The following is a 23,647-nucleotide window of genomic DNA, read 5'->3' as shown; positions in this document are numbered from 1 at the left end:
CGAGCCTAGAAGAATAATGTTTTGAGTGTTTGCAATGTGTCAGAACTATTTGAGACACCAGCATTAACTCATTTAGTATTACAACAACTCCAGGAAGTAGTTACAATTAAATTGTTATCCCCATTTTGAGATTAGAAACCTGAGGCACTGAAAGGCAGAACTGGGATCAGAACCTGAACAGTGTGGCTCCACAATGTGTCTTAACTGTTACATCATCATCCTTTAGGTTTTTGGTAATCAAAAATGTTTTCTTGTGCATTATTGTACTGCTGATAGTAGCTAGGACTTACCCTTTACTACATACGCAGCACTGTTCATAAGGCCTTTATAAGAATCAGTTCATTTAATCCTCACAATTCTCTTGAGATAGAGGCACTTTATTACTCAGTGATATCTAAAGAAAAGGCACAGAGAGGTTAAGTTCCTTATCCAGTCTCACAGTTAGTAAGAAGAGACTGAGATTCAGATCAGATAGTCTGCCTCGGGAGCTTAAGCTCTTAAACTTCATGCTGTTCTGCTATTTCAGACCATTTCAATTTCTGTCTTATCCAGTGAATGTTATTTGGTCTTGCTACCTGGAATAAGCTGTTCTCTTCTCCCAGGCCACATTTAAATAATTGGGATTTGACTTGACTCTTACACCCAGGTAATAGCTAATTTGTGAACTAAGCTGTTGACTGCTAAGTTTTGAAAGCAGGAGTGAGTTCCTTTTTGATTAGTCTCTTCAAGGACTATGGAAACTACCATGTGCCAACTGTTAGGGATATCTTAAAATACTCTTGTCCCCAAAGAGCCTATAGACCAGATACATGATTTTGCAGGTGTCTCTTTAAGATCCCCAAGGTGCTTCAGTAGCTAGCTCAATTTGTGGGACGGTTGTGTGACTCATGGATGCTGATGGTGACCTTGGTGTTAATTTTATTAAGAGTGACTGACTTTGACATTGCTTTGATCATCCTGCTTATCTGCAGTTATTCTAGTTGTCGTTACTCCTACGAATACAAAGTTGAATACTCTTACTAGCACTAGAGGAAAACTACTTACAAGGTATGTGTTGTTAGGTTATATGTTACTTAACTCAAGGACTCAGTACCCCTTGTTAGTCTTAAGGTACAGTCAATTCTTGAAGATTTTCCAAATCCTTTGGACTATAATGATCCCTTTCTAGTAAAGAAGATACTAGGTTCCTACCACTGACGTGAAAGTTTTCAGGTTGAAATCTCAAGTCTTAGATTGGGTTTTGCCTTCTGTAGAATATGTTACGGTTTGTGGGTTTTGACACGAGTTGCATTTATATATCAGGATATTGAGCAGAGATCTTAAAGAATATGGTATATGGGAACTAAGCATATTTATGGAATCATTTTCTCTGGGATCAGGCATAATTTTGAAATTACCCAGATGATTCTGAGGCCTTCCTCTGGTTAAGATCCACAGACTTAGCAATAATCATTTAATCAATACTTACTGAGGTTTTACTGTTTGGCACAGTAGTCTAGTCCCAAGAGATAAAGAAAAATGAGGAAGCCTTGTCATTACCCATGAGAGTCTCTGCTTTGAGTGGAAGAAACAAGCATATAAACACACGAATAGGTGTTTGTCACCTTGTGCAACTTACCTTTTAAGAACATAAATCAAGTATGAGAAACACCTGTTGAAAAGAAAGGGCTATTCATATATCAGATTTACCCATTATTATTAAAGATAGTTTATCTAAATATTTTACTTATACTATGTTTTGTCATCTCAGGGTGGTTTTTCTAACTGTAGTTAATTCTCAGTGTCAAAATTTTGAAATAAGCAAAGTTAAAGGATTTTCATTATTTAAATGGAAAATTTTGTATTCTTTTTGGTTTTGCTACAATAGTGATCTTATTTGAAAATTGAATGGTGTAATTCAGAATAGATGAATTTACTGAATAACTTATTAGCCAAGTTAACCTTGGTATGTAAGAGTCTCAAAACTACCCTCTGCCTTTGGGGAAGGGAAAAATTCAATGAAGTGTTTTATACTCTCCCTTAACATCTGATTTTTATCTCTAACGATACCTTCAACATAATCTTGTTTCATTCGGGCCTTCCAACTTTTCATTGCTGGATATGTCATATTTGGTCTCGTAGGTTTCAGTTGTGAATCAGTACTTGGTTACTGGTTCATTTTTAGAATGGAGTACTTGTTCACATTCATCTTAGTCTTGTTAGCATTTCAAAGCTAATTTATAATTGGATGTGTTCCACCACTGGACTGTTGTTAATTTTGTTTTTTATGTTTATGAAATGTCTTGTATGCTTTTATATATCAAAGCTGAGAACCTAAATTTGGCTGTTTTGCTCATTTAGATAGTGCTTACAGAAAAATAGCTTTGAATAATTTTAAGTGACTTAAGTGGTGATTTAAAGAAAGAAAATTGTAGTATTATTCAACCCATTCTTTGTATCTTGTCTAATCAGGCAAACTAGCACATTGTCTAACCTGTAATTACAACTAAACAGGAAATTAATGTAGTGTCAGTGATACAATGAGACATGGTTTGTAGAACCTACCTACCTGTTAATCCTTAAGGTAAAAGAAATTTTAACTATTTCTCAAATTCTAAATTCCAAGCTGTAGTGATTTTAAAGTGACTATTCCTTCTTATTTTGAGTCTATAGCTCCATGAAATTGTTCAGATCCCAAAATATTTTGCTAAGCTTCCTTGTTAAGTAACTTATGGTAAGGATACATTTCTGAAATGTATGCTGTTTCTTTCCTTACCATTTGTGTCTACACATGGTATGTAAAAATTTCAGAGCATTAAATCTAATACAAATTTCTACTTCATGGTAAACCTGATCTTTATAAGAACAATTAGAGCAGTTCTCATCTGCCTAATTAGGCAATTATACTGTATTTCATCCTGACATTGGTCTGAGTGTGTACCTTTATATTTTGCTAGGTTGTAAAGGCTCCTTGAGGGTGATTCTTACCTCAAAATTTCTTGTAAAGGCTCTCTTCTTGCCTTCCACCTCATAGCCTCATCTCATCCAGCCCCCAAGGTAGTAGTTTCTGTTGCTCAGTATAGGTTTTAAGAGGCAGGACCGTCTGTATGACACTGATTCACATAGTTACACACATCTTGTCTTTAAGTCAGAAGTTTTTAAAGAAGTGGACTCTTTAATACAAGAAATTACCTTTCGGTGATGGCATGAACTTCTCAGTTTCCCCAAAAGTGATGATGGGAATTGTATTTATGATACTACTATCATTCTGACCTTTGTGTGATAATGTTCAAGATGAATGGTGGAGTATGGGATGACAAATGGTTGTGAACTTGGTGGTGCTAATTACTCAAGGATGGAACCTGTGAACTTGGTGTTACCATAGCAATCATCTTTGTTTTCATAAATGCTGACTTTGGTTATGTTAATCTAACATAAGTAGAGGCTATCATTTGAAGAACGATTAGCAGAATGCTTAAACAGTTACTCCTATTAACTTACTGGACACTGATCTGAAGTGGCTACTGTATAGCTTCATCATTCATAAATAGTTCTTAATTCCCAATTTACAAGTTCTTTAAAGGCAGAGACCATTTTTTATGTCTCTATCACTTCTGATACCTTTGTGTTTAATACCTTGGTTTCCTGTTCTTCATAGTCTATGTCCGTCCTTTCACTTCTTTGAAATGAGTAACGTGTAATGAGAGAAGCAAGAAGCAAATATTTAGCAGTGTGTTTAGACTTCTAAGCAAGTGTCTCAGCCTTTTCATGATTTGCTTCTAACAGTCAACTGTCAAAGAGATATTGTGTGCTAAAATGATCAAAGCAAAGATCTTTCTCAAGATAAACTGTAGGCTTTCTCTTATGAGTCTCAGAAAAGGAATGGTCAGATTCTTTACTGTTTAATTACATACCTCCAGATGAGAATGCTCAGTGGCTTAAGCTGTACCTTTTGGTTTCCTTACAGAGAGATTTGCTTGACTCCTTATGAGTCTGTTTAGGCTTTTAAATGGGAAGGAGAAGCGTATTTCTAAGTGAGAAGAGGCCTGGATTCTCATGATAGCCAGGTGTTTCACAGGAAGGTTTTAGGAGAAGCAGTTCATAGGAAGATGATCCAAAAGGAAAATATCCTCCAGAAGAACACACCATGGCAAAGAGATGTCTAACTTTGGTGAGGTTTTATTTTTCTTTATGTCCTTGTATGCCCTTGGTCAGCTTTAGAGTTGATTCACTGTGAGTGGAGCCGTTAGCCACTCCTAGTGTGTGCCAGTCTCCCTGCCAGACTCTTTGCTATTTTAGTGGTCTTAATAGTTGGCCAAGAGACAACCTTAGTAATGCCGTTCTTGGGGAAAGGGGTGGTCAACAGTATGAACCCTTTATAGGTGCTATTATGTGAGCTGTTCTCTTTGGTCCTTGCCACTGTCTCTCCCTGCTAGGAAGCAAAGAGCTAATGGTTTCAGTTCTTCATATAATTTTACAAACTGTTTTTGTCCCTAAAGCCTATGAAAATTTCAGGTTTAAAGTCATTTCGTAAAGTTAAAACCAAAGACAAAATTACTTTTGAGTAATCTTTGAGTAGATGCTTCATTGAAAATTTATCTTAAGTCCAATAAATATACCTTGAGTAGAATAAAGACTTGAGTTGGTACAGTTGAAATTTTTTTTTTCAGTTTTCCAAATTCCATATCAAATTTTTAAACTACATTTTTGATGTAAGGATACCCTTTTGAAAAAGCAACCATTTGGAAATCCATCCTTAGACCTCTAATATTCAAGTGGTCTAGTAGAGACACCAAAGAGTAGTATGTCCTACACTTTGAATGCATTCTTTCCCCTAGTAAGGTGATTGATGGAAAAATAGAAAGAAGGCCTGTTTCCATAAGATTGTTTTAAAAATAAAATGCTTGTTATTTAAGATCTTTTATCATCCTCAGTGACTTAGTTCTCCTGTTCTTCTTTCACCTGAATTACTGCTATAGCTTCCTAATGTAGTTACCTACTTCTCTGTCCTTTGTATTAGGGATTCCTACAAAATGGGGATGGGTCTTTGATAACCCCACAAATTAAAATTTTGTGCAAGTATGTGTGTATTTGGGGGGATAGAAGAGCTGTAATTAAATTGGTCTTAGAAGTCCTTATTATAAACAGTGTTAAGAGCCAGTGTTCTGAATAGTAGACATACATAGAAATATGTAGATATAGGTCTTTGTATAACTGTGTATTCATAGTTTTTTATCTCTTAAAATTTGAAAACCTGCAAAACAATACTATGTGTGAAAAGATACATACCTAGTAGAGTGTAAAAATGTGGAGAAATAGTGGAAGCCAAATTTGGGATAATCTGTTACCTACTGTGGGAGAAAGGAAATGGAATTTAAGGAGTATATGAGGGATCGTCAATTATATCTACAACATTTTAAAAATGTTAAGCTTTGCTTAACTAACAGGTTGGTACACAGATTTATGGGTACTTTGGGGATATGACCTAGTAAGTTAAATTCAGAGAATCCCTCCTAATGTAGTATTTGTCCATACATATAAAAAAATAGTGAAAACCAAATTTGATTTGTCTTATTCTTGCTTAAAAACTATCCATGGTTCAGGGCACCTGGGTGGCTCAGTTGAGCATCTGACTCTTGGTTTCAGCTTGGGTCATGATCTCATGAGTTGGTGAGATTGAGGCCCATGTAGGGTGCCCTCTGCGTGGCCCCCCCACCGTGCTTGCTGTCTCAAGTAAGTAAATCTTTAAAACAAAAATAAAACTGTTCGTTTCCCATTGTGTTTGGGGTAGTCTGACATATTCAAACCCAAGGAAGATCCTAGCCATGGTTAACCTTTCTGGCCACATGGGTTACTTTCTACCTATACCCTGTTGTGTTTCTGGTATGTAAGACTATAAGCAAATTTTTACAGCCTTGTGTTCTTTCACACCCTCAACTTTGAATGAGTTTCTCTGTTTGGAATGCTTATCCCTTTCCATCAAGACCCAGCTCAGTTGTCACTGTTTTTAAACCCTCACAAGGTTAGTGGTTACCTTTTTAAGATTTACAAAGTATTTGAATGCTTTTATTTTAAGCACTTGAGTTGTTGAAATGTAGTTTTTTGTTTTTGCATTTTGCTTACTTGATATTACCTCAGTCTGTTGGGAAAGTCATTCATGTTTTATCTTGGTATTATTCAAACCTAACCTGCTGGATACCAAAAATGCAGTCTTCCTATAAGCGAATAAATGTTTTGATAGTGAAACTTTAATAGCAGATATTGCACTTTTCATTTTAGAAATGAATTTAAATTAACCTCTGGGTTCTGTGATTAGATTAAAAGTTGCTAGACAGGACACATGACTGCTCCCTCTAGCTTAATTTTAAGACTGCTTCACTTAGTTTTCTTTCTTACATGTTTTTCAAGAAAACAAGACTTGAGCATTACATTGTGCTTTAGTGGGTAAAGTCTATGTGGGTCCCAGTAGCTCTGCCTTAGAATGGGTCTCCTCACGCTTGGGGTTTTTCCCCCTTTGGATTTATTAGAAGGAAAACTGGAGTGGTTAACAATCAAAGGAAATATAGCTATAGGAACCCAGAACAAGCTATAACCTCAGGGACTAAAATTGCACGTGTATATGCCAAGTCAGCTTTTATTATCTCCACTGCTCAATGTGATCTCTTTTTCTTTGGATTCACCATGTAATTTCAGGGCACATGGCTGCCAACAGCTCTAGGTCACAATCATACAGCTTTTGATTTAGAGGGAAGAGTGTTCCAGCTTCAGTTTGAAAAACCGGGCAGAGATGGATGGACTTGATTAGGTCAGGTCCTGGCTTGGGTTGCTTTGCAACCCTTTGAGCTAATCACAGGCCAAAGTAACAAAATTCTGTGATTAGCCCTGAGTAACAGGTGATTGTCAGCCACCATTAACCGAACACTACAATCACAAGTTTGGAGGAAAAAACATTTTCATGAAAGCGGGGTAAGATACTTATTGAGTAGACAAAATGTTATATATATATATATATATATAGAAGAATGTCTAAAATGACTTGTTAATTATGCTTTCTCCCATATTTTTTCCTTGCTATGATATTATTCTGTAATCTCATTTGCTTATGCTATAGGCATAATAATGTTATGAGAATTACTTGTTATCTTAGAGATGAGGGCTGGTACATGATTTAAAAGACCTCTTTGTTTTTTTAAGATTTTATTTATTTGACAGAAAAAGAAATCACAAGTAGGCAGAGAGGGAGAATCGGGCTCTCTGCCATGAAGGGCTTGATCACAAGACCCTGAGATCATGACCTGAGCTGAAGGCAGAGGCTTAACCCACTGAGCCACCCAGGTGCCCCGTACAGTAAAATTTTTATGCATTGAGATGGTGTTAGATTCCCATTATAATAAAAGTGGCTGATTATGGGATGTAAGTAAATACCATATGAAAACTTATTTGGCCTATGAAAAAGTAATTTGCTTCATAATAGTCAATTCGAGTTGTAAGTACTTTTTTTTTTTTTTTTTTTTTTTGGACAGAGATCACAAGAAGGCAGAGGGGGGGGGGGGGGGGGGGGGGGAGAGCAGGCTCCCTGCCAAGCAGGGAGCCCGATGCGGGGCTTGATTCCAGGACCCTGGGATCATGACCTGAGCCGAAGGCAGAGGCTTTAACCCACTGAACCACCCAGGCGCCCCTACATTTCTATTTTTATTCAAAAAAGGAATAGTTTTCAAAAATTTAATGTGGTTCAGAATCACTTGATACTTTGTAAGGGTGTTTGTTTTTATTTTTAAGCCAAAACCATACATAGTTTCTTTTAACCATTTGTTTAATTTCTAGTCAAGAGTTTCTGCAATTCCTATTATCAGGATCAAAAGTGGTTGAAATGAATTTTCTCCCATTTTTACATATGCTGAACATGTGAAGGTATATTTAAAAGGCAAGCAGAAATTATCTGGTTTTCCATTATCCTGAAATTGTGAATCTTGGGATGTCTGGCTGTTGAATAATCTTAAAAGCAAATGTGGTATGAGTTTTCAGAAACAAGATCGAGTATATCAGAGCAACCCCCCACCCCAGTTTTATTGAAATATAATTGACTTGTAATGTTTTTAGTTTTAGGTATACAACATAATGTTCTGATATTTTGTGAAATGATTGCCACAAGGACAATTCTTCTGCATTGATTTTTCATTGATTTTTTTTTTTAATGGAGTGAATCTAGATTGATCACTCCCAAACAATTGGCCATTTCCTAAAGTGCATTTTGACCGTATAACAGAGGCAGATATTTGCTCTAGTTCTCTTTCTGCAGCATTGTGTATTCCTTTTTTTTTTTTTTTTAGAAGCCCACTATTACCTCATGGGTCTGTCTGTAAATCCCTATAAAGATGTCTATATAGGTATATATGTACATAGATAAAGTTATATCGTCTTAAATTTTAAAACAGTGAAGAAACAACTATTTTCTTACTGCATTATCCATATGTGTTACATACAAGTCATGTGGAAGAGCTCAGTATGTATTTGTAAATACAAGGTGGGGTGGACTTTTGGAAACTGCATGTTTTTACTATGAGCAAATTTCAGGTTCTTCCAGAGTTGTAATTTTACTCAACGTTGTCTAAAAGACATGGTTGAGTTGCAGGAATAAGATCAAACAAAAAAGAATACCTACCTAGCCCCATGAGCGATTTTTCAAGTGGAAAATGAGGTCTGTGGATAGTGTGGTTTGGAAATAGCAGGATTTGAGATGGTAGAAACTCTGAGATGTCAGGGAAGTTCATTAGACAACATGAGTATTAAGGATATTGAGAACTGCTTTGTCTTAAGTTCTTAAGCCATGAAAGTATCTGATAGAACTTTTTTGGTTTGCACAGCTTTCGTTGGTGTAACAAAAATTTTCATATTTATACCTGCTATGTCCCAGGATCTGGACTGGCTACTTACGCTTTCTCTCTTTTACTAGAATATATTAATGTGAACTGATTATATGTTCCTTAAAGAATGGGGTGAAAATAAACAGTTGGCTTTCTTTGCTTGCTTACATTTTTTATTATGGTTACATGACCCATCATTTTCTGTTTTGGTGTAGGAACTTAGTGATTTGGCCCGTGACCCTCCAGCACAATGTTCTGCAGGTCCAGTTGGGGATGATAGTAAGTAACTCTCAAGTAGATTTTAATGGCTAATTTCAAAAAACTTGTATGTGTTTAGATAACAACAGTTTTGTTTTGTATTTCCCTAGTGTTTCATTGGCAAGCCACAATTATGGGACCTGTAAGTATTAAGAATTAAAACATTTTGCTTTTGATTAAAGGTTCAGCATTGACCAAGTTGTATTTAACTTAGTCTTCTGTTTATTTTATTACATTGTAGTACTTTTTTGGAATTGCCATAGTTGTACTGTTTTTGAAAGGCATAACAATTCAATGAATAGTAATTTGTTACATGTGCTATGTGTCTGTTCCTGTACTCAGGTTCTAGAATATAGCATCTCTGGCCTATCATATTTTTTTCACTTATTCTAGTTTTCTTTCATAGGAATGTAAAGCATTGTCATAGAGCTTCCTTATACTTATAGAGCCAATTAATTTAACTGGCTCTACCGTGGTGTTACTCAAAGATCTTATTCCTGTTGCTGCTGAAAATCTATTTTTATTGTATTATTTTGATACTTGATTCTTCCTTAGTTTTTTACAAAATTTGAAAAATTTTAGGTAGAAAGTGGTATTTTGAATACAGCAAAATTCCTTTCTATCCTGGGTAGATAAGAAACTGTATATGCTGGATAATTGAATATTCAGAATTATGGATACCATCTAAGAATTTCACAGAATTAGAGCGCAGTAAAACAACCTGGGGTAAGACTGTATCTTGCACAATACTTAATATTTTTCTGACTTGAAAGGCTCTTTAGGATTTCTCTTCTATGGTATATGTATGTCTTAATCTGCACCCCTCCCTTTGGTGGTTTAATCTCCGCATAAATGTCAATAATGTACTTGGTGAGTTAGTGGTCTATAGATAGATGTCTGTCATTCTTAAAGGAGAAAGGTTCTTGGAAAAGTTAGTAAGTTTTTATTCCGTAGTTCCGAGTTTGGTAACTGTAATCTTCATTGTGATCCTTCACTGTGTGCCAGCCATTAAGGATAGACATGGTCCCTCTCATTCTTTAAGGAACTTACCTACTGGGAGAGACAGTTAAAACAGGTGTGATTAACGTGGGAAGTAAGTGATACATAAATGAAGTGATTAGTGGGAGAAATTTTATGGGAAATCCATAGCAGGAATGATTGAGTTAGAGTAATTATGATGTTAGAACTTAAAGGTAAGGAGATTGTGAATCATAGTTAAACTTGGTATAGTGGTAGTGGGGGATATTTAGCTTCTTAATTTGAAATCTGTCTATATTCTAATTTAAGAAACTATTCAGTGTCAGAATTGTTCATTTCCAGTTGTTTTCAAGGCCTGTTTTTACTGTTGTAAATCTTATTTTGCTTTAAAAATGCTGCTTTTTATTTGGTAACAAAGTTGTGATTTATTTATTTTAAATACACATAGTTAATTTAGTGTGACTTTTAACCAATTTGGTCCTCAGAACATTTTAAAAGTTGGATAACTTCACATAAAAAGCCAGACTAGATAATGGCTTGGGATGGAGTAGCAGCTACCTCCCTTTTTTATATGGAGCTTGTGTCTCACACTATTTCTATCCACTCATTTTGCCTTCCTTTTAGGCACTTGCATTTGTAATTTCTAGAATTTTCTCATTATAGATAACCCATTTTCAAAGCATATGTAATAAAATATTTTAAAATTTGCACCGAATAAAAGCTCATCTTTCATCCAGATGGTGCTTTAAAATGACCTCATTATTAAAATTAGTTCTAAGTATTAATAAAGCACTAAAGTGTCTGTCTGCTTTTGGCTCAGGTCTTGATCCCAGGGTCCTGGGAATGAGTCCCACATCAGCTCCTTGTTCCTCAGGGAGCCTGCTTCTCCCTCTGCCTGCTGTTCCCCCTGCTTATGTGTGCTCTGTTTGAGAAGTAAATAAATACAAATCTTATAAAAAATATATATTCCGTGATTAACAAAAGCAAAAACTATATTTAAGCACGTTTAGATGCCAGGTTGCGAGTAGTTAATAGTTATCCTTGTAGAGTCATCAGTGAAGTCATTCTTAGTTTGGCTTTTGATTGTATTTTGTGATAAAACATTACAGTTTGATTATATCACTCATTGCTTTATTTTGTTAGTATGTGACATGAGCTAAAACATAGGGCCATTGGTCATAAAACAATCCATATATTTGCAGATTTGCTGAAAGAATAAATGGTGACAAAAGTACTTTTGCTTTGGAGTACTTCTTAGGTCAGTAAAAGTGATTGACAGTGCCACATAAGTAAAGGTTCCTGACTAAGGACTGGAACATCTCATTTTAAGTTTTGTACAGAGTCGTCTATTGGATTTTAGCATTTTATAGTCTTGAAATGTTTTCAATCATTAAATTTATGAGGCAGAATGCTTCTTCCTAATAACTGTTTGAACTGGCTTATTCTTTCCAAAGGTAGGGTACTTTGGAAGCACAAATACTAATAAAAATTAAATCTTCAAAAGAATTGACAGAGCACTGCTGGCTGTGGGGTTTTTAAACTGGTAGTTTTTAAGTTTTTGGTTTTTTGTATTAAGGGCAGTTCCCACTATCAGTTGATGCAGTTAGGAGAAATTAACTCCTTATCAGATAGTTTATACACTTGATGTTTCTTTAATTGGAAATGGAACTGGCAGAAAGATAGTTTAAAGTTACTTAGAGAACCACCCTGACTTCCACCTAATCTTTGATATAGCCATGGAAGAAGGTACCATTTTGGGGTAATACAATGTAACCAGCCTGAGGAGAATCACTTGCAGAAACCATCTGGTCAGATAATTGGTTCATAGATATTGTCTTACTGGTCCCTAAGGGTTATTTTTCAACTTATTTTAAGTGTATTTTGTCAGTTCCTGCAGAGGCTAATGATGTGTGAAAACTTCCCCTTTCAGTACCTTTTTAAGGAACTTTGTAGTCTAGAGGAAGAGGAAAATATAAGTTACATAAGTGTGTTGGGTACTAATAACTGTTGTATAGAAAGGTATAAAAGAAGGGCAACAAGCATATTGAACTAAACAAAGAGAAGGCTGTATTATCTTTTTAAGGATGTTTAAACTTGAGATGGATGGTACAGTGTAGGTAAGGTCCTAGAGATGAAGAAGATAAGGATACAGGTAAGAAGGGACGCCTGGGTGGCTCAGTTGGTTAAGCAGCTGCCTTCGGCTCAGGTCATGATCCCAGCGTCCTGGGATCGAGTCCCACATCGGGCTCCTTGCTCAGCGGGGAGCCTGCTTCTCCCTCTGCCTGCCATTCTGTCTGCCTGTGCTTGCTCTCTCCCCCTCTCTCTCTCTGATAAATAAATAAAAAATTAAAAAAAAAAAAAGGATACAGGTAAGAATATTTCAAGTGGGAGAAAAAGGAGATGTGTGAAATATTTTAAGTCCAGTAGGGAGAGCATATGGAGAAGAGGTGGAAGATGAGACCAGCTATATTGGTTTGAAGGAGACCATAAAGCACCTTTTGTGCTTAGGAGTTTGCACTTTTATCTTGAAAGCTATGCTAGATTTCAAGCAGGAATGTAACTTGTGTTTTAGGACAACTTCAGCATTAGGGTAAGGGATAAATTAGAAGAAAAAAACCAGAGTGAAGGCAGGAATATCAAAAGTGAGCCATTGCTATAACATAATATAAACAAAAGATCGTAAGATCATGAACAAAGGGAGGTAGTGGCAGGCAGTGGGCATAAAAGAGGAAGCTAGTTTAAGAGATTTTAAGGATCTTTAAGATTAATAACTACTTTGATCAGTGATGAGTTACTGGTTTGTGGTTTGAGTTTTGGACACAGGAGACATCTAAGGATAAATATTTATAGGCTTTTTATATAAATTATATATATATATATATATATATATATATCCTGGAATTAATAACTAGAGAATTAAATTAATAACTAGAGAAAAATTCAAGATTTAACCAAAATAAGTATGAGTCAGGAGATAGAAGCAAAAGATGGATGGAGTGGGGGGAATACCAAGACTTTATGATTGCCCTGGGGGAGGAATACTGACACTGAGAAAGAATGACTTTGGACTGATCGTAGTTAAAACCAGTAGAAGGTGTCTAAAGAGATAGGTTATAAATCCAGAATTTATACTGGATTTCTAAGACTTGGGTGATGTTACAGATTAAAGTATTCTTTTTCTTTTTTTGTTTTCTGTTTGCTTTTAGTTTATAGTAAATTTGATAATAGAGCTTCAGTTTTTTAGATAGCATACTTTGGTTTGGTTACCTCTGGATCTTGTGGTTTTACCAGTTTTTCCTCTTTGAGTTGATGAAATTGTAGTGTTAAATTGTAACACTGAAATATTTTCATCCCTGAGTTCTTAAATTTGGCTTTCCCTAAATCTTACCATCAGATTGCCTTTATTTAGAGGCAGTCAGATACGGTCCTTCTGATTGTATGAAACTTGGAATGAAAACTTAAAACTTTGGTAATTTGGTTTTATAAAAACTTCTACTGTTCAGGAGTACTGTGTAACCATTTTCCATATTAGTCTGTTTTGTAAAACTGTGCCATTTGAAGCATCTATTCCCAGTTAATGTAGCTGTTAACAAAGGAATGTTATTTAATTCAGATCATATTCTGTGCTTTATTTTTTCTGTACTTTTTATATGCTGCTTTGCAGTCTTAGTTTTTTGAATTTAAATTTTTTAGGCAATATGAAAAGACTTTGGAGTAAGAAGGACTCAAGATGTAGTTCTTTGATTATATTAGTTATATGTTTCTTTGAACTTCATTCTTAATCAGTAAATTGTCATTTTTCCTTCAAGTTGCTGGTATGCCCTGTTCATTTTTCATAATGTTTGCAACATTTTATTGCATGTCTCTTCACCAGAACACTTACCCACCAATGTAAGAAATTGTTCTTTGTGTCCCTTATACATACCTGATCTGTAGAACAATTAAGGTTTTGTTTTTTTGTTTTTTTTTTAAGATTTTATTTATTTATTTGACAGACAGAGATCACAGGTAGGCAGAGGCAGGCAGAGAGAGAAGGGAAGCAGGGTCCCTGCTGAGCAGAGAGCCCGATGTAGGGCTTGATCCCAGGACTTTGGAATCTCCGACCTGAGCCGAAGGCAGAGGCTTTAACCCACTGAGCCACCCAGGCACCCCAAGTTAAGGTTTTTTTTTTTTTTTTTTTAAGATTTATTTATTTATTTGACAGAGAGAAATCACAAGTAGGCAGAGAGGCAGGCAGAGAGAGAGGAGGAAGCAGGCTCCCCGCTGAGCAGAGAGCCCGATGCGGGACTCAATCCCAGGACCCTGAGATCATGACCTGAGCCAAAGGCAGCGGCCCAACCACTGAGCCACCCAGGCGCCCAAGTTAAGGTTTTTTTAAAAAATATTTATCTGTTAGAACGAGTAAGCACGAGCAGGGTGAGGGACAGAGGGAGAAGCAGGCTCTCTGATGAGCAGGGAACCTGACGCGGGGCTCTCGAGGCTCCATCCCAGCACTCTAGGATCATGACCTGAGCCACAAAGATGCTTAACAGGCTGAGCCACCCAGGTGTCCTAAGAACTGAGTTAGATTAATTCAGTTATTGTTTAACTATTTTACAGAGGGCTCGGAATTAAATGAGCTGTATTAAGTGTCAGATCTGGAAAAGTTTTTTTACTTTCCTGACATCCAGAATGGGCATAATAAAAGGCTTATAATTAGCACTATGTACATACTGTCTGTAATGGAGAGGAGTAGATGTTGGTAATAACTGAATTACCGTGAATTTTTAAAGACATCACCAGGTGACGACTTTGCATATCCAGAAGCAGTTATGCAGTTACTATGTTTGACCCTAAAGGTTTTAATGAGGTCACTGTCTTTTTCATCATTCACTGATCCCATATTGACCAGTGATCTTCATAAGACCTGGGTTCCCAGTCTTGGTTCTTCTGCCACAAATTATTCAAGTCCCATTTGTATCTAGCCGTAAAATGGGAATACAGTGTTACCTTTTTCCTGGTATTGGTTAAACTAAATGTAAAATTCTAGCAAGTTATTTATGTACTAACATTGTATAATATTAAGAGAGTTCTTCATACTCAGATTATATAATAAGCAAAATAACAAAGGAGGAAGAGTGATGCTATAGCTTGAAAATTTCTGTTCTCTGTTGAAGTGGCAGAGCAGTTCCACATTGTTTTCCAGATTTGTAATCCTGTTCATTAATTTGTTGTGGAGAATGCCAGTCTGCTTAAGACTCTTCCCCTCCCTCCTGCGCTAGCATGCGCATACACACACTCTCTCTCTCTCTCTCTCTCTCAAAACTTCAAAAAAAAATTGTGGTTTTAAATGAGAATTTTGAGGGATGTCGGGCTGAATCAGTTGGAAGAACATGTGACTCTTGATCTCAAGATCATGAGTTTGAGCCCCATGTTGGGTATAGAGATGATCTAAATAAATGTTTTAAAAAATGAAGGTTTTGAGGAGCCAGATGGGAATTAAACTTGTTAAAAACCTATTTGGGGGCGCCTGGGTAGCTTAGTTGTTAAGCATCTGCCTTCGGCTCAGGTCACATGTTTGTGGTAGCCTCTCACTGTGTCTCTCTCTGTCAAATAAATAAACAAAAACAAAACTATTTTGTTTCTGTTTTGCTTCTGTTGAAGGTAGTTACAGGTTAACCTGCAATAGCCAACATTTTGGGTTGCTAAAGTGACGAGTGGTGTGTTGAGGTGCAAAGCCATATATTTGTATATGGCTGTCATTTTCAGAAATAAATATAAGACCTTTTTTCAAATTCAGGTTTGATATATAATACTGTATGTAGACCTTATTGCTAAGTATACTTTTCCTTTGTGAAAATAAGGCTCTAGAACATTTGGTTTCTGGTTAATTTTTCAGTTCTTTGGTGCCTTAAATAAAATGGGATCTAACTAAATAAGGGTTCATTGTTCTGTAAGAAATTTTGATTGTGGTGTTTTAGTAATGTGAACTGAATTGTGGAATGATTTGTATTCTCTCTTGCAGCATAAACAGGTAATCTTGTTTCATGTTAAAGAAATGCTTAGAAAATAGAAATGTTACGTGCATTATTTAGCATTAGTATTTTAAATACCAGAGTTAAGCAAATTTTTCTTTTCACCAGAATGACAGCCCATATCAAGGCGGTGTATTCTTTTTGACAATTCATTTTCCTACAGACTACCCCTTCAAACCACCTAAGGCAAGTATTTACCCCCAAAATCCATTAGTAAATAAGATCTGTGCAATATTTCAGAGGAGTAGAATATTCTTAGAAATCAAGGTTCTACATACGTAAGGCTAAATTGGGGTATGTACATGTAGTGACTAGGAATAATTAAGGCTAAATACATATGTATTGAGTCACTAATACAGAATGATGACTTTTAACCTTTAGTTAAGAGAGCAGTTAGGCCTGGATTTGAACTTTGTAAATGGAGATAAGAACTGACTTATCCTTAATGTTGCAGGACTCTGATACATTATGTGGAAGGTTTTTTCCACTGTTTATTATGCTCATAGAGATGCATATTATTAACCTTTGTAGTAGTAGGCTTCAAGTATTAGCTTCCTGTGCATTTGCCCATAGAGTTGCTTGATGCACTAAGGTGACTGGTCAACAGTTATTAAAAACATAAGGTCTTGACTTTCAGAACAGTTAATGGAAAGCAAACCTATATGAATTCAACATAGAAATAACAAAACATTGGCACTTCAGCAATCTTTGCAGTCCCATTATAGGTGCAGTGTAATAGTTACTTCAGATGAAACACTTTCATGATTCAGATTTGTATTTTATGTACAGTGGAAATGCAGACTAAAACACATACTTTTGTAACTTGATACTTTAAATAAGTTGGTCTGTAAATTTTGTTTACAATCTGAAGTTCCTTTATTTTTTAATGAATATTGATTACTGTTAACTATGTTCTTTTGATACTCCTGACATGGTAGAGCCAAAGTTAACCTTCAGAATATGCCATCATATCATTAAATAATAAAATTTTTGCCCCAAAGTTATGTTTTTTATTTTAAGTAAAGAGAGGGAGGTCCTGGAAGATCTTGATCAGAATATACAAACCAGTTTCTGTAATTTTTAGTCTATAAATGTATTAGTAGGTTTTAGCCATTTGAGAGAGAGAGAGAGTGTGTGTGTGTGTGTGAGTCACACAGTATTGTAAGCCTGGCTTAAAAGTCTTCTGTTTCAGATTAGGATGCTTATTTTCACTTGGGAAAAATAACATTTTTATTTATTTTAGGTTGCATTTACAACAAGAATTTATCATCCAAATATTAACAGTAATGGCAGCATTTGTCTCGATATTCTAAGATCACAGTGGTCTCCTGCTTTAACTATTTCTAAAGGTAAAGTACTTTTAGAGAAAGAGCCCTGAGCTCCTCTGATTTTCAAATTAAAGGAGTTTCATTGGGGCTTCTGGGTGGGTCAGTCAGTTGGGCATCTGCCTTGGGCTAGAGTTGGGGTTCTGGGACCAAGCCCCATGTTGGGCTTCTTGCTCAGTGGGGAGCCTCCTTCTCTTGCTCCCCCTGCTTGTGTGCCCATGCTCCCTCACTCACTGTTTCAGTCAAATAAATGAATAAAATCTTAAAAAAAATAAAGTTCCATTTTGGGCCTACTTCCATTTTATGCCAATATTTTGGTAAGAGGTGGAGAAGGGAAAAAAGTTACATCTATTTGTGCTTTTAGCAGTATTGATTAAAGACTTTGTGGGGAAAAGTTAAAATTCAAATTCGGATATTGGCATTATTTGCAAATAATAGTTAAGTTTTTTTAATAGATTTCTGTAGTATTTTTGAGTCCTAGGCCACTCCCATCTCAACTCCCGCTTCTGCTTTTTATAAAATGGTAGATCTGAGGTTTTTTGTTTTCTTAAAGATTTTATGTATGTATTTTACAGAGATCACAAGTAGGCAGAGAGGCAGAAGAGAGAGAGGAGGAAGCAGGCATGCTTCCCAGGACCCTGGGATCATGACCTGAGCCGAAGGCAGAGGCTTTAACCCACTGAGCCACCCAGGCGCCCCAGATCTGATGTTTAATAGAACTTTTAAATCTTGGTTTCCGTTATAAGAAAATTCTGGTTTTGCATTCTTGTGTTTCTTACAGTATTTTTTAGGTAAAAAGGCTTTTAAAGCAACTTGGGTAGTGTTGTTTAATAGATTGTTCCTACCTAGTAATAAGCTAAAATTAGAGTCTTGGAAATGTTGCTAGAGTAATTCTGGTCTTCTACTTTTAATAAGGGTCCATTAGGTGTCATCTCAAATAGGTTATCCAGTCTCCACATGAATATCCCAGATAAGAGATTGAGTGCCTTCATCTTTCCTCCATTTTGAATGACTATGGTGGCTTTTGTCACCCCCCCCCCACACACACACACACACAAATGACCTACAACAAACTGCATAATGGGAAGTTGGCCTTCCAGTAAATTTTGTGTTTTGGTGTTGATGTAGCATTCCTTAGTACAAAAAATGAGGGTTTTATACTGTTACTAATTAAGACAGTATTTCAAATATGTTTGTACAATGAATTTGAAATTACTCTTAGAGAAGGAAAAAAATCAGTTTTGGTGAATGCTGCTGTAATTTCGAGTGTGACATAAATTTAGATGTTTTTCACCTTTTTGGGATACATTCCAGTTCCCTTGCAAATCAAGCTCTCTTAATACCACAGTACAGTACAGATACTATATAGATACAGTATCAAGAGTATCTTAATACTAGGTTCCAGGTTTATCACTTTTGGGAATAAAACTCAACACTGTGTTCCCTTTATACGTGCTCTCCTGCCTTTTGGCTGTAATACATTACATTAGTACTGTCTTTCATGGTAATGTTATCTTTGAAGATTTTTATAACTACTCTGAGCTTTTATATGTTAAAATTTTAAAACATTTTTGCAGTGTCTGGCACATAGCAGGAGTACAGATTGAATTAGATACATGCTATGTGGTGCTTTATATCTTTCCAAGTTCATATATTGAATAGGTCAAGGTAAGAACTAGAGTTGAGAAGACTCACTGAGTTAATAGAGCTAGATCTCCATATTGATTTAATGAGTACTGTTAGTTTATAAATTCAAGGAGTGAAACAGTGGAGCAGTTGGGAGTTTTTGTGAATATCCCTGAGTGTAGGGCAAAGATTGTTTTTTTCTTTTTTCTTTTTTCTTTTTTTTTTTTCTTTTTAAATCTTTAAGTAATTGCTGCTCTCAACATGGGGCTTGAACCCACAATCCCCAAGATGAAGAGTCACACACTATCCTGACTGAGCCAGCTGGCTCCCAGAGAATGGATTTTTTTCATCATGCCTAACAGCTGAGAATAATACTGCACAGGTGTTCTGCATATGCTTTGTTAGATTTCCTCCCTTCATAGTACCAAGAAACTCCAGTTACTTAAATTTTAATGCCACTTTTAAAAAATGATTATTAATAAACTGATATAGCATCATTTGAATATCTGAGAACTCCTGAGTTGGGCAGAATTTTTTTATAGCTAGTCAGTACTAAATTTGATCCCAACAAAACTCTGTTTTTAGCATTCCTTATCTACTAGGAGTTTATCTCCTATGAAGCAAAATCTCTATACAGACTTGTTTCATTGACATTAAGATACAGGCTAAAAAATCTTTTGAGGATTGAGGTTTTTAATAATATGATTTTAAATATACTTTTATTTATCCAAATTCCCAATGCTGGGTAACAGACTTTTTTTTTTTTTTTTTAATTTGCAGTTCTTTTATCCATTTGTTCACTGCTATGTGATCCAAACCCAGATGACCCCCTAGTGCCAGAGATTGCACGGATCTATAAAACAGACAGAGATAAGTAAGTATATAGTAGTTAAAGGAAATAATATAGAGTGATGTAATGAGCTAGGCTTACACTCTGTTGTAAGTTGTGGCAGTGCCAAGAAGATTTGATGGTTTATTTCTGATAAGATAATAAAGTGTACAGAAAGGTAGTTTTTGAAATGGGATATTTTTTAAATAGTTTTTAGTTTATGTGACAGTGAATAGCCTGTCTAAAACGTTCTATTTTTCTAACATGGTCATTGCTTTGTCACTGGGAAGAAAGCAAAAATTTTCCTTACCCCAATTACGTTTTTAAAACAAATACTGGTACTGTCAAAATTTATCTGAATTTCTCAAATACTTGAATTATCTTTGTGTACAACTCCACCATTATAACTTTGTTGTATGTTGTAATTAACGCTAAGTATACTTGTTCAATTAGGTACAATAGGTTAGCAAGAGAGTGGACAGAGAAATACGCTATGTTGTAGGGTAAGAGGATCTGCACTCTATGGTGCGCTTATTCATGGTACTGCCAGCACTCGAGTGCTGCATGTTTTAAGGCACTGTATTAACTAACAAAAGGTAACGTGACAGTTTTTTTAAAACTGTACAGTTAACTGCTTGATCTGTTTAGTGTGAAAGTATACCCAGTAGTCATTATTGCTTGAGAAAATTTTTGCATGGCAAAGCAGTTATATATAGCAGAAGTAAGAAATTAAAGTTTAAGTAGTATCTTTCTCAAACTACCATGATATTTACATTCTAAATTTGGTATATTTTAACCTTTATACCAGTACTACATGGAATGTGGTGATTTAGTTCAAATTTGGCCCAGAAATAATATAAGGGGAAGATACTTTTTTAATAAAGTCTCTACGCATCTAAACTAAATATTCATTACTGACAAGCATGCATTAATATCAGCTATACTTTGTGTGGCTCCGTGTATGCTAAATGAAACCTTTGTTTCAAAGTGCTGGCTTTTTGAGAGGGTGTCTTTAAATAAGGTAACCATGAATGGTAGAAAGAACTTCTGTATGCCGAAGTTTAGAAAAATGGTTGAACCATGTTTAGTTCTTGGTTTGAAATGAAGCTAGTTAATATTTTACAAAGTGTAAACCAGAAATACAAATCTAAAAGTTCTCTTGTGCCCTTTGATGTATATTTACTTCTTAAAGTTCTCACTATAATTTTTGGTAAGTAGCCTATGGCATGGATGTAATACAGGGAGAAATTGATAGCATTTGTCAATATTAGTGATGTTCCTCAGTAATAAATAACCTTGCTTGTGTGTGAATTATCTGTTGATCTTTTAAATAGATGCCCCCAAATTGTACCCCTAGTGGAAATTCCCATTTATCTGGTCTTAAGTGGGGCTTGTTAGCTCCAGTCACCACCCTTTCTCAAAGTAACACATAAGTGTTCTAATTAACACATACATACCAGTCCCACCCACATCCCTCTTGAAAATTCCTTTTTTTTCCACCCTCCCCAGTGTCTAATCTTCTACCTGTGCTTAACTCTCAAAGGTATTTTCTGATTACTCAAGCTCTAGTAATTTCTCAAGGTGTAGGATTCAGATAAAATTGTTTGGTTCCAGCTTTGATGGAAATTTTATAGATGGTTCAGAATCTGTGTTGCACTCTGACATAAGTCCATTATAAACTGTAAAATACTTTTTTAATGTTAAAATTTGTTGTAATGGATACTAATTACAGAATTTCTAATAGAACATTTAACTCAGTGGTAGGGGAGAGAAAATTGGTCTTTGATTTTTGTTAGCCTCCCCAATCTCAGTGTCCCCTTATTGTGTCTATTAAAACACTTTCAGTGTATTGGAACATTGTATTAGAAGCATAAGGCTTCCATTTCCCACATTGCTTTTTTTCCTAGTTGGCTTTCTAATCATAAACCTGAGAGATGACTCCATGATGAGTCTGGAGATAAAACAGAAATCTTTCCTTTTAAGTATTAAGAATTCTTTAACTTTTTAAGTAACATCTTCTTTATTTACAGGTACAACAGAATATCTCGGGAATGGACTCAGAAGTATGCCATGTGATGCTACCTTAAAGTCAGAATAACCTGCATTATAGCTGGAATAAACTTTAAATTACTGTTCCTTTTTTGATTTTTCTTATCCGGCTGCTCCCCTATCAGACCTCATCTTTTTTAATTTTATTTTTTGTTTACCTCCCTCCATTCATTCACATGCTCATCTGAGAAGACTTAAGTTCTTCCAGCTTTGGACAATAACTGCTTTTAGAAACTGTAAAGTAGTTACAAGAGAACAGTTGCCCAAGATTCAGAATTTTTTTAAAAATGGAGCATGTGTATTATGTGGCCAATGTCTTCACTCTAACTTGGTTATGAGACTAAAACCATTCCTCACTGCTCTAACATGCTGAAGAAATCATCTGAGGGGGAGGGAGATGGATGCTCAGTTGTCACATCAAAAGAAGCAGCATTATTCTAGCATCCAGTCTTTTTTTAAGCCTTCCACTGTTAGAGATTTGAGGTTACATGATATACTTTATGCTCATAACTGATGTGGCTGGAGAATTGGTATTGAATTTATAGCATCAGCAGAACAGAAAATGTGATGTATTTTATGCATGTCAATAAAGGAATGACCTGTTCTTGTTCTACAGAGAATGGAAATTGGAAGTCAAACACCCTTTGTATTCCAAAATAGGGTCTCAAACATTTTGTAATTCTCATTTAAATTGTTAGGAGGCTTGGAGCTATTAGTTAATCTATCTTCCAATACACTGTTTAATATAGCACTGAATAAATGATGCAAGTTGTCAATGGATGAGTGATCAACTAATAGCTCTGCTAGTAATTGATTTATTTTTCTTCAATAAAGTTGCATAAACCAATGAGTTAGCTGCCTGAATTAATCAGTATGGGAAACAATCTTTTGTAAATGCAAAGCTGTTTTTGTATATACTGTTGGGATTTGCTTCATTGTTTGACATCAAATGATGATGTAAAGTTCAAAAGAGTGAATATTTTGCCATGTTCAGTTAAAAGTGCACAGTCTGTTACAGGTTGACACATTGATTGACCTGATTTATGCAGAATTAATAAGCTATTCGAATAGTGTAGCTTTAGTATGCTGCACATGATACTGGCAGCCCTGGAGTTCATAGATGGACTTGGGACCCAGCAGTTTTGAAACATGTATGTGGAGTTTGAGAAATTTATTTTCCAGGTGCAACCCCCATCTAACTAAATTTTTTTCTTCACCTTGTACACTCGACAGCTGAAGAAACCATAACATGGGAGTAATAATGGGTCAAAATTTACAAAATAAAGTACTGTTTTGGTGTGGGAGTTGTCATGAGGCTGTGTTGAAGTAACTTAACTATGTGGGATATTGAATATCCATTGAAATGGATTTGTTCAGCCATTTACATTAATGAGCATTTAAATGCAACAGATATCATTTCAGGTGACTTAACATGAATGAATAAAAGTCAATGCTATTGGATTATTTTTTGTTTGACAAGTGCTATCTGTGCCACTAATTTAACTTCTGTAGTAACAAGGGCATTATCATTCTTCACCCTTCTTAATCCTGACCCTAAAGTTTTACTTTTTTCCTAGTTATTTTGATTTGTCCATTGCTTTCTTAAAATCTTGTATTTATTTCTAGCACATCTGTGACTTTTCTTCACTTCCACATTTTTGCACTGCTTACATTTATGTGCATTCTTACTCCTTGTCTGCATACAGATGTGGAAAGCTAGATAAA

The 23,647-nt window shown here is 35.5% G+C and overlaps 1 protein-coding gene across 9 annotated transcripts in view; it reads left to right on the top strand.

Moving 5' to 3' along the window:
• UBE2D3 (ubiquitin conjugating enzyme E2 D3) overlaps nt 1-23,386 on the top strand; it is a 28,165-nt gene extending 4,779 nt beyond the window's left edge. For 8 of the 9 annotated variants that reach the window (XM_059376698.1, XM_059376706.1, XM_059376680.1 and 5 more), the window contains exons 3-8: nt 9,059-9,122; nt 9,191-9,243; nt 16,202-16,279; nt 17,337-17,442; nt 19,825-19,918; nt 21,904-23,386. In XM_059376698.1, coding sequence (XP_059232681.1) covers nt 9,059-9,122; nt 9,191-9,243; nt 16,202-16,279; nt 17,337-17,442; nt 19,825-19,918; nt 21,904-21,949 — 441 coding nt within the window. In that variant the 3' untranslated portion in view covers nt 21,950-23,386. The remainder of the gene's footprint in view (nt 1-9,058; nt 9,123-9,190; nt 9,244-16,201; nt 16,280-17,336; nt 17,443-19,824; nt 19,919-21,903) is intronic. The other variant, XM_059376725.1, reaches the window with a different exon arrangement.
• The last annotated feature ends 261 nt before the right edge of the window (nt 23,387-23,647 follow it).

This window comes from Mustela nigripes, chromosome 1 (assembly GCF_022355385.1).
Source record: "Mustela nigripes isolate SB6536 chromosome 1, MUSNIG.SB6536, whole genome shotgun sequence".
Classification (NCBI taxonomy): domain Eukaryota; kingdom Metazoa; phylum Chordata; class Mammalia; order Carnivora; family Mustelidae; genus Mustela; species Mustela nigripes.
This window is presented reverse-complemented; position numbering and strand designations above follow the sequence as displayed.